General features: G+C 40.0%; 1 protein-coding gene across 1 annotated transcript in view; it reads right to left on the bottom strand.

Moving 5' to 3' along the window:
- Nucleotides 1–17,618, bottom strand: part of FBLN5 (fibulin 5) — a 52,648-nt gene that overhangs the window by 11,618 nt on the left and 23,412 nt on the right. Inside the window, exons 6-10 of the mRNA XM_026850047.1 lie at nucleotides 8,076–8,198; nucleotides 4,782–4,898; nucleotides 3,721–3,840; nucleotides 796–918; nucleotides 123–249 (exon numbers count right to left, since the gene is read on the bottom strand). Of these exons, the coding sequence (XP_026705848.1) occupies nucleotides 123–249; nucleotides 796–918; nucleotides 3,721–3,840; nucleotides 4,782–4,898; nucleotides 8,076–8,198 (610 nt within the window). The remainder of the gene's footprint in view (nucleotides 1–122; nucleotides 250–795; nucleotides 919–3,720; nucleotides 3,841–4,781; nucleotides 4,899–8,075; nucleotides 8,199–17,618) is intronic.

The following is a 17,618-nucleotide window of genomic DNA, read 5'->3' as shown; positions in this document are numbered from 1 at the left end:
GTATGTATAGCTCTCTAGACACACTTCATGACTGTGTTGGGAAAATGCAGCTTTTCTGGTTCAGTCTAGATACGCTTCATACAGATAGAATTTTCTTTTGTGGCTGTGGATATGTTACTCACTTCTCATTAATCTGGATATAAGGATCCTCACATCTTACTGGGTCTAAACATTTATATTCTCCTGGGATATTGAAACATGTTTGCTGTGGAGTGCAGGTGAAGTTTCTGTTTTCACATTCATTGATATCTAAAACACAAGAAACAAGAGAAAGGCTAAAGCAGGGAAATATGTGCAAGACATAACTCTTACAAACTGATTTCCATCTTAAGGAATTTCCCCAAAATTCACAACACTCTTGCACCATCAAAGTGGCCTTTTGATAACTGGCCCCTCTTTTAAGATCAGTTTTTACTGCATTCATTTCTGCTTATTGGAGTGTTCCCATATGCTAAGTGCTGCAAAAATAGAAAATAAATTGGCTGCTCAAGCTCTCTGACCTTAGAGAACTGGAAAACTAAAGAGAGACGTGCAGCAGAGAGGAGAGGAGAGCATCTGAGGGCTTTCCTGTATAGCTGTTTCCTAGCCAGTAAAGTCTTACTTACAACACACCAATTCACCTCAGTGGGACTATTCACATGATGACATTCTTACCAGAATTATATAATTGGCCCCTATGAGTATTTCACTGTGCAATGCCAAGACCAAGCATCTCAATTCTTAAAAACCTCTTTCCAGTCACAGGACCTATTTTCTGGTCCCCTCGGGTCTTAATCAGCACAGGAATGTTCTTACCTTGGCAGCTTCTGCTATCGTCAAGCAAGTTATAGCCCGAAGGACAGATACAGTAGTAAGAACCGGGCCCATTCACACATTCGTGCTGGCAGAGGAACTCTGAGAAGCTGCATTCATCCATATCTGCAGTGGTAAAACAAAGCTTAGTGTCTTTGGCTTCACAGTCAAAAGAGCAGTCCCACAGGCAGGTGGCTATACGGACTATGTGCCCATCACCCAGCTGGAGCTTGGTGCCCTCCAACTCCCTAGAGCTCTGCAGCCACCTGGCAAAATGCGATACAATAAGTTCTTGCTTAAACATTTTTCTCTTAGGGAAACCAAAGCTACTGCAGAACATAATGAGTGGTTTTTATTTATTGATTTTTGATTTTGAATACCTGTCACCAGTTGGCCATGTTTTTAATTCTGTTTTCCATCAGAGATAGAGCTACTCCAATACGAAGCTGCAACTGGAATTTGAAAGGAGAAACTTGGCAGTGGTTTTCTTTTTTTTTTTTTTTCTGGAGAGAAAACTTCCCTTTCCCAGAGCCACATGGGTCCCAGCAGAACTCCTGCAGCCAGCCCCGGCTATTTTATGTTTCTTAGCCTCTAGCCAGTTACTTCCAAGGCATTCCAGCAAGAGCTCATCCCAGCTTGGGTCAGACCTACTGGAAGGCCCAGCCATCTCCCAGATACCCAGTAAGCTAAGCAGTCTGTCAAATCTCTGACTGAAAGCAGAAATTGTGCTCTTTTCCTCTTCCACTCATGAATTGACCAGTTATTGTATTCTGCATAACTGTGCTCCAGCAAGAAAGATGAACTTCAGAGCTGCACATGGAGGCATGGCTGACTGAGGGGAAAACACATGCAAAAGCGCTAGACTGAGGGAGGCTGCAGTTAATCATTTCCTTATTTCCCTGTTCAAGGGAAGAAAGAAACAAAGGCCAGAGCCCCAGCCAGGAACTCCCAAGTTCTTATTCCCAGCTCTGACATGCTGACTCTCTCAGGCAAATCACTTTTACTCTTCAGACTGAATTTCCCTTTCTTCTAAACTGGGCTCAGTCCATTTATCCACTTTTGGTGTTTTGTGCAGATGGATTGGAAAGTATCTGAGGTCCAAATATGTTAAAGTGGCTTTCTGGCTGCAACCACATTATCAAAAGGGAGATGAAAGGAACTCTACACCCACATAGACCTGTCATTGTGTGACCTGCCCTTGTGAGTTTGCTGGGAAAAAAAACACCTTGCTGACAAAACATGGACAGAGGGCTGACTCCATCAAGGGACTGAGGTATCACCCATCCCCTTGAGGTGTCCTAGCTCAAACCTCCAGCACATCAGATTCATATAACCTGTGCTCAGCTGCTGTCAAGTGCTGGAGGGATTTAAAGTCCCAAGGGCCCTACATTGCTGCTGCGGAGCCCACACAGGACAGGCACAGCTTTGCTGTTTCTAAACACTCCTGGCATTCTGCTGACTACCTGCAGAGGACAAGATGGTCAACATTTCAGAACACATCTAATGCACATGCAAGACCTCTGTGATTAGAAAATAATGCCAATGTTGGAAAAGCCAGGTTGAAATCTTTGTCCCTCTCTTTGAATTGGGGCAGGGATGCTTCTCATCTTCAAAGTAAGCTGGATGCTAGGCTGTGGACTAATCCAGTGGCTGTTGAAGTACAACTGGATCCTGGGTGTCTCATAGGAGTGTCCTCCTAACCAGGCATTCCCTTTGTGAACCTCAGTGATGTCTAGTGATTGTTTGTGAAATGAAAGAAGCTCATCCAAAGGAATCTGACCTGCTTTGACAAGCATTTTCTTGAACAGAATTGTCAAGACAAGGTTTGCTGCTCTAAGTCTGTGTGGTGGACAGTCCCTTTTCCTGGCTTAACTCTCAGACATAAATGAGGTTCAAGCACCACCTCTTCTGTCACCATTTTGTACTAGCAATGTTTATGTGGCATTGCATTGAACTTAACTGGTTCAAGCCCTAAACTAGCTCAGGAACACATAAAAAGGTGCAGGAGGCTAAGATGCAGAAATTCCATTAGAAAGTTAGGTGTTGCAGCTCTAAATGTTGAATGCACAAGACCCTTCAGAGACTTAAGTCTTTGTTCATTTCCTTATAATACAGAGGTTTGCAGGAAAAAACAGCTTTAGAAAAACTAATCTATACACATACTGCCTATCACATGTCTTCTCTCTCAGAAACAGCATGTTACATCTGTTTACTGTAAATTAAAAAACAAGCATTTTCCAGTGTGTTTTTCCTTCCAAGAAATATTGGCTGGATTCTTTAATTTTATCAGGCTGTGGGAACATTAAGCACAGAAATAAGTTTTGCCTTCAATTAAAATAAAGCAATAAAATAAAAACAAAAACAAGAGAAGAAAAAGTACAGTGACATAAGCACAGTTTCTTTTGCTATGTGATGACCAGATTAGCAATAGCTGTACTTAGAAACCGTATATTGTTTCTGAAGTGTAGCCAGAGCCATACGGGAGAAACCGGGGAAGGTTTCAGACAGAAGTGTGCAGTCATAAGAGCTAAAGGAATACTTGCATTCAACAGACAAATGGAAAAGTGCTTTATATAAAGTATTTCTGTAATCATGGAAGGATGTTCTAGGACTATCCCTTACTTTCTCAAATAAAGCTTCCCATTCAGCATTACAGAGCATTTTCTTATGTTTTACTGTTATCCTGGAGCTTTTTAATATTCAGCTTATTTCTTTAAAACTATTTGCAGCCCTCCTCCATCGTGCTTTTCTGGGTATTTGCTGTGTGCTTTACCTGGAAAGAAGATCATGTACGTTGCAGCTATCCTGCTCCTAACCATGGACCAAGGAAAAAAACTTTTTGAAAAGCATGTGCAAAACAATACATTGGAAAAAGGAAACATAACAGAATTAATGAAACCAAAACAATAAATAACTAAAGACAGTTACCACTGCAGTTAACTCCGTCAGCTTCCAGTTCATAGCCAGGTTCACAGCGGCAGAGAAAAGAGCCATAGGTGTTGACGCAGGTTTGAGTGCAAGGGTTTTCGGTTGTACATTCGTTCACATCTATGGGAAACCAATGCCCAATGCATCAGTGACTTCTCCCCAAACTCTATTTTCAATTCATTACTGTAAAGCATTTCAGAAAGATTAGCTGTATAGTCAGAATGATTTGTTCTGAAAAAAATATAACCAAGTCAGTATTGTTTATTGGGATTCAGGCTGATGCCTGGAAATAGTATGTTGGAAACACAACATGCGTGGAAATGAAGCATTTTGGGAATGTCTTAAATCAAAAAAATAACATGGAAGATGGGATGAAATATTTATTACAAATGCTTCTGTCTTTATCCTGCAATTTTAAAACCACTGAATTGATTTTGTCATAACAGACCTGAGACAAAATGCAGCAGGATATTCCTGAGGATGATAATGCAATAAGGAACAGTCCTCATGGAAACCTACAGCTAAGACAAAACCATTTTTTTTTTCTTTTAGGGCATTAGCAGCTTCTGAACATTGTTAGCACAGACCATTTCCTGCAGCATGTGGGAAAATGCTCCCTGCTTAGCTAAGGAGAGGCTTTATGAAGAGGTTGTGTTGACTTTGATAGAGGTAGCACATCACAGCAAAAGGAGGTCTAATGATCAGCATCCTAGTCTGGAACTTGGAAGACTTAAATCTAATTTACTGATTTGACAGAGTTTTTCTGTCTTAGGTGGGTCACACAGCTTCAGATTTTAAAAGTAAATTCGATGTCCAAACTCTTGGGGATTTCAGTGAATTGAGTAACTCAATTAGGGGGCTTGGGCCTTCATGCATATTTCTTCTGATACACTGGTCTTGTTGCACCTGTACACCTCTGAGGTACTGTGAAAATACAGAAATACCTCAGGCTGACAAACCTATGAATATCTTCAAAAGCGGTGTTGGGAAGGTTGCTTGCATTGTAAACACTAAGCTGGGTTGGGACTAAAGCTTCAGCCATGGTTTACCACACACAGTACCTTGGCATGATCTTCCATCATCATTAAGGGTAAAGCCTGGGTTGCATGTACAGGAGTAGGAACCAGGCACATTGGCACACAGCTGCTGGCAGTAGCCGTAGCGACATTCATCTATATCTACAGATGGGAAAGATGAAAATTAGGGGTCTGCATTTTCACATGCAGGTACAAAGCAGAAAACACACTGAGTCAACATTATCAATAACACAGAAATAACCTGGCATACTGGTTATGGATCCAGCAGCCAAACTTTCAGGTGTTCAGACCAGATTTATAGTTAGAATACATCTCTACCCAGAAGAATATAATAATGTGGTTTTATCCACCTCAGTATGTCCTGTGAACTGACTGTCATTGCTGTAATCCTCAGCTTAATGTGATGTGATGTCATCAGGGACCCCAGAGTCAGTCCCTTTAAGCAGCTACCTCCAGCATACCTGATAGCTGTCACAGCCCGTCAGCACAAGCACAGCCGATGTTGTAGCAAAGTTTTGTCGGAATCAAGATAGAAACCTTTTTTGCCTCCACATACACCAAAGCTACTCACTAGAAAAGCAGTATTTGTTACTAAATACTTGTTTTTAGAGAGGATATTCTTTAAAGACTTTTTTTCACATAGTCACATTCACATTTTGTATTAATCTTTAACTGATAAGTTATAACTATAAAATGTAAACAGTAAATGTAATGCCAAAATAGCAGCTTGGGCTGAACTGCAGAATTAGCAATACATGCAACTGACTTTTAAAAGCACAAGAAAATGCCATAACATATATATGTTGGTAAGTGCTAGAAGAGTTTTGCTCCCGGAGTACAAACTGGAGTGAAACACCTGGAGTAGTTTTCCTTTCCAAGGCTTTACATTTGCTGTGGTATCAACTGGCTTTTGATTTATGGAGATATTTTAACGCTTACTCTCAAAGCTTTGAAGTTAAGAAAACCAAGTGTATTATCTGCAGTCAGTTTACGGGAAGGAGCAAAGCAGGAAGGCACAGATTTTGGTGAAAGGGCTCTTGCTGTAGGTTCCAATGCACGTGAAAATGAGACTTACAGAGTTGTCCCTACGGTTCACACATATACATATATATCTGCATGAATTCCAGCAGTTCATTATTTATTAGCTAAATTGGCTGCTTCCCTGTTTTAGTGTTAAATATTTAAAATGTGTTGGGAAACTGAATTCTTGAACAACTCAAACGTTTACGTGATGTGGTAATGCCATGAAAAAAACCCAATGTTGGGAATCTGTTGTATAAGTAGTTACATCCTGCAATTCAAGTTTATGTTATTGGCCTCACTGGGGCAGTTTTGCCATAGAAAATATCAGGAAACCATTCCGAAAACGTCAACAGTCTTGGAAATACTCTGTGTAAAACGACAAGGACGCTGACACCCAGTTTTACCCTTACTAGCTTTTATTTCCCACTGCATTCTAAATAGAAAGATAACCTAAAGGCCAGGGTCAGCTATGGTATGTACACCAGCAGTAGGCAAATCCTGCAAAAAGTTACATGGGTTTTAAGTGAATTAATACCTCATTTCATTGACACAATGCATTACTTTAAATACATGCTTTGGCTTTTGCAGGGCTGTTATCTCAAGACTGCTACGTTTTGAGGTTAAGGACTTCTTCTTGTGAGTGGATTGTATGGGCACTGCTGTACTGGCTCCTCCTGTACAAACTTTACTGGGATAATTACACCAGATAGAAATGTAGCGTTTTGTAACTGTGGTTTGCTAACAGTGCACCAAACCCCCCTGTCTTTGAAACCCAACCCAGCCCTCTGATTACAGTAAATGGTCTTTTACTGCTTTAGGTCAGCAAAAGTCACTTCTCCAAGGCCAGTGGAAAATGTGGAAAATTGAGACGTTTTGACACTTAGGGAAAAACATAGCAATTCTAAACACAATTTGCTTTTAGCTCTTTGCAGTGCCTTGTAATTAATCTGGGCAACGCTGGAATTTTATTGCCTATTTTAAACAGCATAATCGGATACTTGAATCAATTCAGCAGTGCAGTCATTTCAGTTCTCTGTCACATCCATCAAGCAGTAAAGTACTTTAGATCCATGTCCAAATCCCGAATGCTGCACACAAGCCTTTAATTTGGGCTGCAATTGGGACAAGTAAATGGGTAACAAAACAGGTGATGTGGAGCAGAATCTCCCTCCCTGCGCTACCTCACAATATGCCTGTACAACCCCTGGTACAAGTTTTTTTTTCCCCAAGAGAAGAGGAATTATCAGAGATTAAGAAGCAGGGGCTTGTGGACTTCATATCCAGGGGGAACTGCAAGACAGTGACCCCCCAAAGCAGCTATGGCTGCACAGAGCCCAGCTGGGACAAGGCTCAGCTCTTCCCCTGCCAGGTGAGTTACACAGCAGCTGTTTGCAGCTAGTTAGGAAAGCAGCCATGAGTCAGTCCTTCACTGGAATTGGTGCTTGGGAGGGGAAAGTTGGAAAATAACTGGAGAGACTCCAGGGATGAATGGGCAGGGAAAGCCCATCCTCCTTCCAGCAGAGGTGTTGTGACAGGACAGTCCAGCTCCACAGAGCTGGCAGGGAAACAGCCTACGCCAAAGGGAAAAAAATAATAAGGAGTAAACTTAAAAAAAAAAAAAAGAAGTTGTATCCTATCTCCTAGGTCCTATCCGTGTACCTAAAACTAACATCTACTTCATCACTCCATGGGGAATGGCCTGGAGAAGAAGGGAGATGGAAAGTTTTGCTGTGCTGTTTGTTGAGGGATGTTTTTTTCAACAGAGCTGAGCTAAAAGGATGAACAGGACATTGCTGCAAGGAAAATAATAAAATCAAAATAAAACCGCTTGGAAGCTACCTAAATGGCACCCAGTTCAGAGTTAATTTTTTCTTGCCCCCAAGCAAAAGGGTTGATTGAATCTAGGGATTTACTGGCCTGTTTCTTGGTATCAAATACTGATCCCTTTGAGTCCACAATGTCATGGTGTGGAAAGGACAGGTCTGTCTGAGAATAAATCTTTTTGTATACTTGCTTGAGATTGATCTTATATGAAAGGGAAACCTTCAGACTGGGAATATGAAAATCCCACATGTTACATGGATGTTAGTCATATGGCATTTACATCTACATTTTTGTTCCACGAGGGAGTCTCTCTGCCAAGCATACCATTGGCACTTACAAAGTTGAAAGACAGTTTCCACGTAGCTGAAGGTTTAACCATGTACTTGACAAAGATGCTTAGTGACATTATTTCAGCTATTCACAGGCAAACATACACAGATGCTCATATACCATATTGCACCAGGTTTTTACCTAAACACTGGCCTTCTAACAGCCAGTAGCCTTCAGTGCAGGAACAGGTATAGCCCCCCTCAGTGTTTATGCAGATCTGGGTGGGGTTACACTGGTGAGAATCTGAAGCACATTCATCCACATCTGCAACACAGAAATACAGCAAGAAAGTATTAGAAATGGCAGCAACAAAAAACTGTTCCCACTGTACAGAGACTTGCACTCACAATGTGTACACCAGCTCCATGTGAGGAACCAGAGTGTGGTGGTATAGAGAATATGACCATAACCTGCAGTAAAATTAATTAATAAATGTCTGATGGCAGATGAGAACTATGTGTGCTCATCAAATCTCTCCCTTTTGCAGATGACCCAGTGTTTCTCAGAGCTCCTCAAGAAAGGAATCACATTACCTCAAGCTTTTTATTACTTCCACATTTGCTTTGTCACTGAACTGGGATTTTCATGGTACAGGGCAGTGTTCAGCCTTAGGGAAATGCTGCTGAAAGGGTAAGACCATTGCAGAGTAAGAGATGAATGGGAGTTCAAGAGATGTACAAACACAACTCAGACATATTAAAAAAATTACCTCGTATCCCCACCAATGCAGATTATCTCACTGTAATTTTTCTGACAGAAGGTTCAACCAAAATCAACCTTTACCTGACAAAAAAAATGTATATTTCCTTAGAATCAATTTCCTGACAATAAAACTCTTTTATTTTTATTTTTTTTAACCATCCTTAATGTATTTGGGTTTTTATTACAACCCCTTCGGGTGTTTTTGTTGTGGGCTTTTTTTTTTTTTTTTTTTTTTTTTGTAAGCCAAGACCCTGGAACCTAACTGATTAAAAATGCCTTTCAGAGTCAGAAGTTCAATTTGAATCCCTCCTTGCTCAATCTCTTCCCTGATGTTTCTGGCATCAGGCTTGCCTCTAGATGTCAGAAATGGAAATATCAAAAGATAAATTGTGTCAATTTTTCAGCCAATTCAGATTTCTATGTTTTATTTATTGATACTTAAACTATTTTTTTTTATTCCAGCATACTGTGCACTGGCTTTTGCTGAAGTACTATGTCATCCAAGCAATGCTACTCCCTTGATCCCCCTGATTCTTATTAACCCAGACTTTGTTGGGTCATGACTGAAAGTATCTCACAAATGCACTGGTCTGGAGCAGGCAGCAGAGGGCAGGAATTATGTCTCAGTATCTGCCCCTGAGGCACCTAGCACAGCCAATCAGCTGTAAAATCCCAGCACTCATGAAATAACATCCAATCTACTACACTGGCATATCTAACATGTTCAGATATATAAATAAATACATACATATTATATATATCTGGAGAGAGACTAGAGTTCTTATCTTGCCAACATCTGCACCAGAGCAATTTATGGTGAGTCAAAGCTGGTAAGATAACAAGAGTGGCACAATTAGAGGTAGTTAACTCTGTCGGAAATCAGTTTCCATGTATTTATTGGCCGGATGAAGGTTGGCAAAATGATGGGGGAAGTGGGAAGGAGGTAAGATAACAAGTCTAGACTAGATAAGCATGTAGATATGTTCTTCAGTTCAACTATTGCAATTCAGCTTCTGTGACTGGGCTAAAACTTCCAGATCCTCCCTTCATACAGCATATCATGCATAATCTGAACACAGATTTTATCTAACCATAAATTTAGTAAGAATGACATTAATGTTTTCTAAATGAAAAACCTCTCTATTTGTTAGGTTCACTTATTGTTTTAGGAGTGGGACCTTGGGATCTGGCCAGTTCTGCTGTTTCTAGCCTACCCTGAGCTTAAAAAGGAGATTTTAATTTTCCATGCTCCCTGCTTCCAGTAATATTAATAGATGAAGCACAGTGGAGACAAAATAAGTGTCAGGGTCTTACATGTGGTAGCTATGCTGCTTGAAGACTATAGATCCTTCACTCTTCTGTGGTGCATCTTTCTTCTGGGGGTACAGTGTACATCCTTCACCAAAAGCAACAGGTGTCTACGGGATCATTTTTGTTTCTGTGTCATCTTTGTAGCAGTTGCATGAACAGCAGTACAGTCACTCCAGAAAAGTAAGAATCAATACTCTTCTTTTTTGCTATCTACCAAGCAGATTTCTTTGCTTACTCCCAGTCTTCATCTTTTGTGGTGGTACTGGAGACACATTTCCATTTGAATGTGAAATTTTTTACAACAGAGGTTACCTGTGGAGTTTCTGCTCTCCCTAGGAAACCTGGTCAACCTGAAGTTGTCTATGCAGAACACCTTGACTTCCACATTTTGCACTGGATAAAACCTCTCTGATTTCATTAATGAAGTTTTATGCAACTGATAGGTATAAACAGTTTTACTGATAGCATCAAATCTTTTTGTTTGGCTCTGAGCACATACACCCAGTTCTATATTACATGTCTCTGGCTTTCTTTAAGATTACCCCTTACTATGATGTACCATTAAACTCTGACAGACCCAGTCAATGCAATCAAATCAATTATTTTTGGCAAGCAGCCTTCTCAGTTCGAACAGGTGGTATAATCCCAGTCTGTCTTCCAGGGGTTATTTACATTACATGTGCTCACTAAGCAAAAGCTGATGTTTGCACACCAAGAGACATGTTGGTGCAACAATTGGCTAACCATTAGGTATCCTCTTGAAGAGCATCAGAGCTGGGAGACGCCAATTTGACAGGGAAAGTGAAGAAAACCCACAAAACCACATTATTTCCACTGCAGAGAAAACTAGCCATAAGACTTTCAGAAATTGTCTATAATAGATTCAATAGACTTAAGTGCCACATAGAAACTGTATCACAATACTCCTAGGGAATTTTTGGTTGAGTGGAAAATAGCAAGTGGAAACAACCTGACATTTAGTCAATAGTGTGTAAATAATTTCTTATACTGATTGCCCAATTTCTGTCCCATTCAAACATAAATCTTAGGTATATTCATGCCATGGGAATATCAATTCAAAGCTCATTTGTACCACCTCTGCCATTGTGGTGGGTCATACACAATACTAGAGGAAAATTGTGATGCTAAATGTACATGATACTAAATTAGTTTTGTAGGTTCAAAGCAGATAAGATGAATTCAGAAAATAAAAAATTGTAAGGACTATTCAATACAAGGATAGCACACGTGGCTAAGAAGTCCCTGAGATGAAGTTTTCTGGACCCTGGAAGAGTGCCTCTGACCCAGTGTAACTTATGTTGCAGTTTTCATCATTGAAAGAAATACTGTAATGAGTTGTCTGAGCCCCAAGTAAAGTCTAATCAGCTGGAGAGCAGAAGAGTTACTGAAGTGAAGCCCCACTGCTCCTCATTCAAGGTTTTAATTGTTATTGTGATATTTAATATTTCGGCAGTGGTATCATGAAAGCATCAGATGGATATCCAAGGATGGTTTTCATTATACTGAACCTGCTTTTCATACCTTTCATTGCCAAGATCCTTAGAAAATATAATACCTGCATCCCAAAAGCAAGTCTAGGTTTTACTAATAGCTACCGTTATTGAATACCTCATCTGTGATTTTGGCTAGATTTCTCAGTATGTGGCTACAATAAGAATTGCCATGAGGTGAACTAGTAAAGAAATACAAATTAGATCTCTCCTCAGTGAAAACAGACTAAAGTACCTGGTAGTTATTATGCAGGACGAGGTATTGGCACAGTGGCAGTGACCACACTGTAACTCATGTGCTGACAATTTACCCTGTGGGAACTCATCCTTGCTCTTCATCTTCCACTGCCCTTCCTCCTATTTGAAAAATGGGGATAAGAAAATTTCTGTCGTAGTCCAGTCTCCCTCACTGTTTAAGCACCTAAAACTATTCAGGGCAGGGCCTGTCCTCTTACATACAGAACTCATCCACAATTAGTCCATTTCTGTTTGAAGCCTTCCTATCCTAACACAAATCAAGCTGTACTATGAAACCCTGCAATGTCCCACTTGGTGATAAACATCAGTGCCCCTTGTTTTTAATCAGGAAATTCAAGACCATGGAATTAAAGGACTAGCCTGTGATCACTCAACAAGACAGAAGCAAGAACAACTCATAGGTCTTTCTCTCTTGTAGTTCTTCATGTAGCCCAGTACAACCAGTCCCTATTATATGAAGACTTAAAGATGTGACTTTTACAGAAATTTTGTGCCTCTACATTTGCGAATAAGATCTAAAGTAAAAGGTTAATCAGTATTCTGAAAGCATTATGTTATACTAGGAGACCTCAGAGGCATCAAAGGCTATTTCAGCTAAACTCTATGCTACTCACAATGTTACTGTTCTACCTGAATGGTGCATTGAACCTCAGTTTCCAGTAGTTACTGAAACAGAGAGAACTATTGACACAGTTAGTGGCAAATTGAAAGAGGTATCTAGCTACCACACCCCTTCTTACCCTTACAGACAGGACTGGGACTGTTGCTGTGAAATTACATATGAAAACGAGAGGATGTTAAAGATCATACCTAGTCATTTTTCATAAATCCAAATTTTCCCAAGTGACTAGTGACCACTGTTCTCTCCCTCCTAAGAAATACCACCTAGAATGAACACAGACCCTCATGGCTTGAAGCCATGAGTTTTAAAGATCTTTGGTTTACTGATAGAATGAGATAATAGGTAGGCGGCATCTCCATATACATCTGTCAGGAAATCCTTGCTGCAAGAACCTGAGCCTGAATACTCCAAAATGAACCACATCAGTCTCTCTTATCTCAGTGTGTCTGCCTTAAAAATTTATGGCTGTGGTGATTTGGTCTAGCAACCCTGGGGTGTGATGTTCTGTTTGCTTGACATTTTGACAGAGGTGAGGTGGCTGGGGCAATGGGGTTTCATTTGGGGATTGGAAGGGTGGAGAAGGTGTTTTTTTATATTTCTGGCTGACAGGATGCCTTTTGTGGGATGTGAAGTGCTGATGATTTGTTTTTATTGGTACAGATTGTATTTTTAATGGATGGCAAGATGCCTGGTAACTGGATAGATATAAATTACAATGTCACAATAAATAAATTAACTAATTGTGTTTAGCATGAAAATTACTGGGTTTGTGTTTTATTATCTGTAAAAGCTAGCACTAGTCTTCCTAGATTCTTTAGAATTTAGCCATATCATAGAACAATGAATGAAATTTTTAATTCATTGCCCATATTTTTTTTTTTTAAAGAAATAATTTAAAAGTAATGCATACAAAAAAACCCAGGGCAGCATATTAATATAGTCAGAGAGAAAACCTAGATGTCAGGCTGCAGCACGCCACCACATCTCACCAGGGAGGCTAATTCTTATCAGAAGATGTGGTGATCTTTTATACTGATTCATGTCCACAAAGAATGAAGGACTAAGTCCACTCCTATTTGTATCAATAATATTGCAAGAAATCACAGTATAAGAAGAAAAACAGTACTCTAATCCATTGAATTAAGACCAGACATACTCAATACTGCTCAGACAAAAGAGGATAAAACTAGGAGACCAGAAATCTCAAGAGACAATTGTAAATATAGAATCATGCTATGAGTGTCTACAGGATCCTGAGGATCTGGTTTTGGTCCACTGTTTTCCACATTTGGGATAAAACATGGAGGATAACAAGCTGGTGGTATTAAGAACTAAAGAATGAACAGAAGTCTTATATAAAAAAATAATTTGCTAGTCATAGTGGGCAAATTTGAAAGTGCATTTCAAGGCAGACAAATGCAAGGTCATATATCGAGTGAAAAATGTTGGTCATGAAAATAACTCTGAGGTCATTAAAGGTAATCACTTGAACATGAACTTTTCCTGACACAGCACTGCTGAAAGGACAAGTGTAAACATGAGAACACTGAGTAGACACAGGAAAACATTCTTACCACTGTATATTGCATTACTAAAATAATTACTGAAATAGATCTCAGTGCCAACACTTCAAAAAGTGATATTGCAAAGAGATCAGAAAATCTCCAAAGAATAATTCCAAGTCATGAAAATTTGTCTTGGAGCAAGAAAATGCTCCATTTAATAATCTATTTAAGAAAAGGTTCAAGGTATATTTGCCTGCGATCTATAAACATCTTAATGGAACCGAAGTTTTTAGCTGGAGATCATCACTAAAGCTAGCAAAGACAATGGGATGAAATTCAGTGTTTAGAAGACAAGTTCAAAAACAAGTTAAAAATAAGGCACAAACTTTAATAGTACTACTGATTAGTCATGTGGAAAATGTAATAAAGCACATGGTAGATGTTCCCTTACTTTAGGGCCTTACACCTGAACAATTTTCTTCTTTGAAATAAGCTGTAGCAAAAAACTGTGTCCTTGAAACACCGATTGCTGTGTAAGGTCTCATGGACTGTGTCACAAAAAAATACACATTGTGTGGTCAAGTGGTGTCTTAAAGTCTTCAGAGAATGATTTAACATCATTCAATGTTCAGTTATTTTTATCTATTTCCATAAATATCACTCATGAGATTTTCTTACATCTTTTTTCATTTCCTAGGCCATTAGATCTGTCTTGGCCAGTGAAACTACTGAAAATGGGGATAAGAATAAAGTTCTTCCAAGTGATTTCTCCTTTGCAAAGATTTAAATTTACATATGTGCAACTTTTCATTTTTTGTTTGTACTTTTATCAATACATTTTGTATTTAGTGAGAGATATTTTACCTCTAATGTTTGTAGTAACTGCAGAAAAAACATAGAAAACTTAGGAAATGTTGGTAACATTCTTATGCTAGATGTTGAGTCATCAGCCTAAAGATGCGGGGCATGCCAACCACCTTCCTCTCAGGACACACAGAATGATTGCATCTTTATCAAGCATGAAGCAAGATGAAGAGGAAGAATCCAATTTATTACCACAGACAATCTGTTGAATCAAAGAGCCCAGAGAGGACTAAAGTGTGGGTTAGGGGAGGCGGGCATGCAGAAGTTAGGAGATTGTTTGTTAAGGTAAGTGACTGTAAGAGGTGGAAATCCAGGGGAGAAAGTCAGAAGACAAGAGAAGAAGGAGCAGAGGTGCTGAGGAATAGGAAGCACCTGCCCCCTGGAGGGCAAGGTTCAAAAACTGTAAGCAAAGACACTGCCTTTCTTCTGCTCAGAAAAACAGGATTTTGTGCATAAACAGGGCTTTATGCATTAAAGAATACAGAAAGAAACAAAGTCCTTAAGATCAGTTCATCGGTTCAGAGACAATACGAGAGTCCTTCAGGAAAAGACTTTCTTGACAAAAAGCTACTTTTAAAAGAAAAAAAAAAAAAGTTAAATAAATATATTGATGAGTTTCATTTTGTCATTTATGAGCCTGTGGTTACACATCACACAACAGCTTACCAAGAATGCTCCATCCCAAGGAGATGATTTGCACCTCCCACTACAGGAACAAGGGAGACTGCTATCTTAAGTCCATCCGCTGGTGTTGAAAGTGGTGGGACCCATCACTATGCTTATCCCTCCACAGGCATGGTCCATGCTCAGGGTGCTGTGACCATTCCATTCCCTCCATGACAGCTCCTTTCCCTGCTGGCTGGCAAGGTGGTAACAACCCCTAGCAGAGAGCTATCAGGGAAGGATGAGGACTTACCATCTCTGAGCTAGAACCACATTCTTGGAGACCTTGGCGATTAGAAGAGAAACTCTGCTTGGACTCTGTATTCAAGAAGGAAGCCAATGTGGACAGCAGATTTCCAAGACGATATGCTTTTGGCAATGTGCGCTGTTTCGCAGATGGACTGTTACATTTTGTTCTATTTGGAACATATTTAGCATGCATGACTTCCTTTCTTAAGTAACAAATTCTGATAATCATGCCACAAATTTCTGTGGGTCACATTAGTAGCTATGGCTGTGTTTCCTTCTTTTGATCAACCCTTGACAAAAGTGGGTATATTTTTGCCATCACGATTATTTGGGAGCCATTAGCACCATAGGGTTCAACACAGTAGGGCGGAACAGTTTGGCAGTTGTGAGAGCACAAGTCCTGCAGATTGAAAAAAGTTTGCCATGGAAAGTCTTCTTCCCCTTTCTGCTAGGAGATGTGGGTGTTTCTGGGGTCTTACTTCTTTATTTTATTCTGACTGTTGTTTAGTCCTGATGTACAATCACAACCCCAGGAGCTCACCCTGATCTTGAGATACAAAGTTCTTGCAGAGACATTCAAGGCCGCAGCTCATTCCAGAATCACTGTCTGCTCAAACACTGAAGCTCATTCAGTCATTTATAACCTCCAGGGCTCCATTTTAAAATAATACAAAGATTGGATGTCTATTTTTTTATAGGAATAATTGCAGGCCAGGACTAAATATCCAAGTTCAGTAACATGGGTATCAGTTCCAAGATTACTTGGAACAGAGCACTTTCCCCAAACTTCTCCCCCACTCCTTATTTGGACACTGAGAAATAATTTCTTCAGTAGTAGATTTTTACTCAGTGAAATCACATGTTTTCTCAAAACTTTTTTTTTTTCTCAGGATAATTACATTTGATAAGAAAAGGGGAGAAATAACAATGCCACATTCCTAAAGTGCAGACTGAAGCCAAATTCAAACTGCTGCTGTGTGGGGTCAGTGTTTTTTTCCAAGGACGACTGACCCTGCTGAGCTTGGACACAATCCAAGATCAACTCCCTAAACACCTGTTTAATTGCATGTTTCAGCGTCTGAGGACTGGCTGTTGATTGCTGAATTCATTTTCTATCTGCATCCCATATGCATTGTGTTATTGGTTGATTTCTAAACAAGGATTAAAGTGGTTTTTTTTTCACATAGATGGTCAGCCTGGAAGTGGATACCAAATAGTGTGAGGCATGAATCTGTAATGCTGCTCTTTCTGCCTGGTCTGAAAATTGCTCAACATTTGTCACAGGTTCTAGATCTCTTGCCAGCTATCTGAGCCTTTCCTTAACTAGCACACACTTTTAACATTACTCAAAGATGATAAACAACAACTAAACTGTGAAAGGACTTTGCACTTGGAGCACAGTTTTAGTCCTGCTTTTGTGATTAGGATTTATAGGACAGCCATACAGATAAGTGCATAGCGAGGGGACAAAAGCCCCTTCCCCTTCTGCTCAGAACAGACCTGTGCATGGTTCATACACTTGGCATCACCTGCCTGACCATAGTTCCTCACTCCCACCAGTCTCCAGTACTCCCTGTTGGCACATGATCACACCTGGTTGTGTGGACAATTCCTGGTGTCACATGAGAGCTTTTGCACAAATGTACAGTCTGCATGTTAATTCTGGGATCAGAAATGAGACAGAGTACTGATTTCATTTAAGGGCTTTGCTTAAACATGGACAGGAGCATAACTGTACTCTTTGGATCCATGCTTTCCTGTTGCAGGTTCCGTACAACTTATGAAATCCATGGTCAGTGCATGTGATTTGGGAATCTCAGTTATCTCCCCGCTGCACTTACACTATTCCAAGTAGCTGTGGTACAGCAGAACAAGAGTGACCCAAGTACCCTGCTGGAATGGGCTAGAGATGTGTTAGCATTCCGCTGATGACACTGAGCCTGCTGAATTAGGAGATACCAAGCAGTTGCTGCTCAACATGGCTTCATCTTTATCAGCA

This window comes from Athene cunicularia, assembly GCF_003259725.1.
Source record: "Athene cunicularia isolate RWA chromosome 5 unlocalized genomic scaffold, athCun1 chr5_part1, whole genome shotgun sequence".
Lineage (NCBI taxonomy): Eukaryota > Metazoa > Chordata > Aves > Strigiformes > Strigidae > Athene > Athene cunicularia.
The sequence above is the reverse complement of the archived record's forward strand: the minus strand, read 5'-3'. Positions and strand labels throughout refer to the sequence as shown.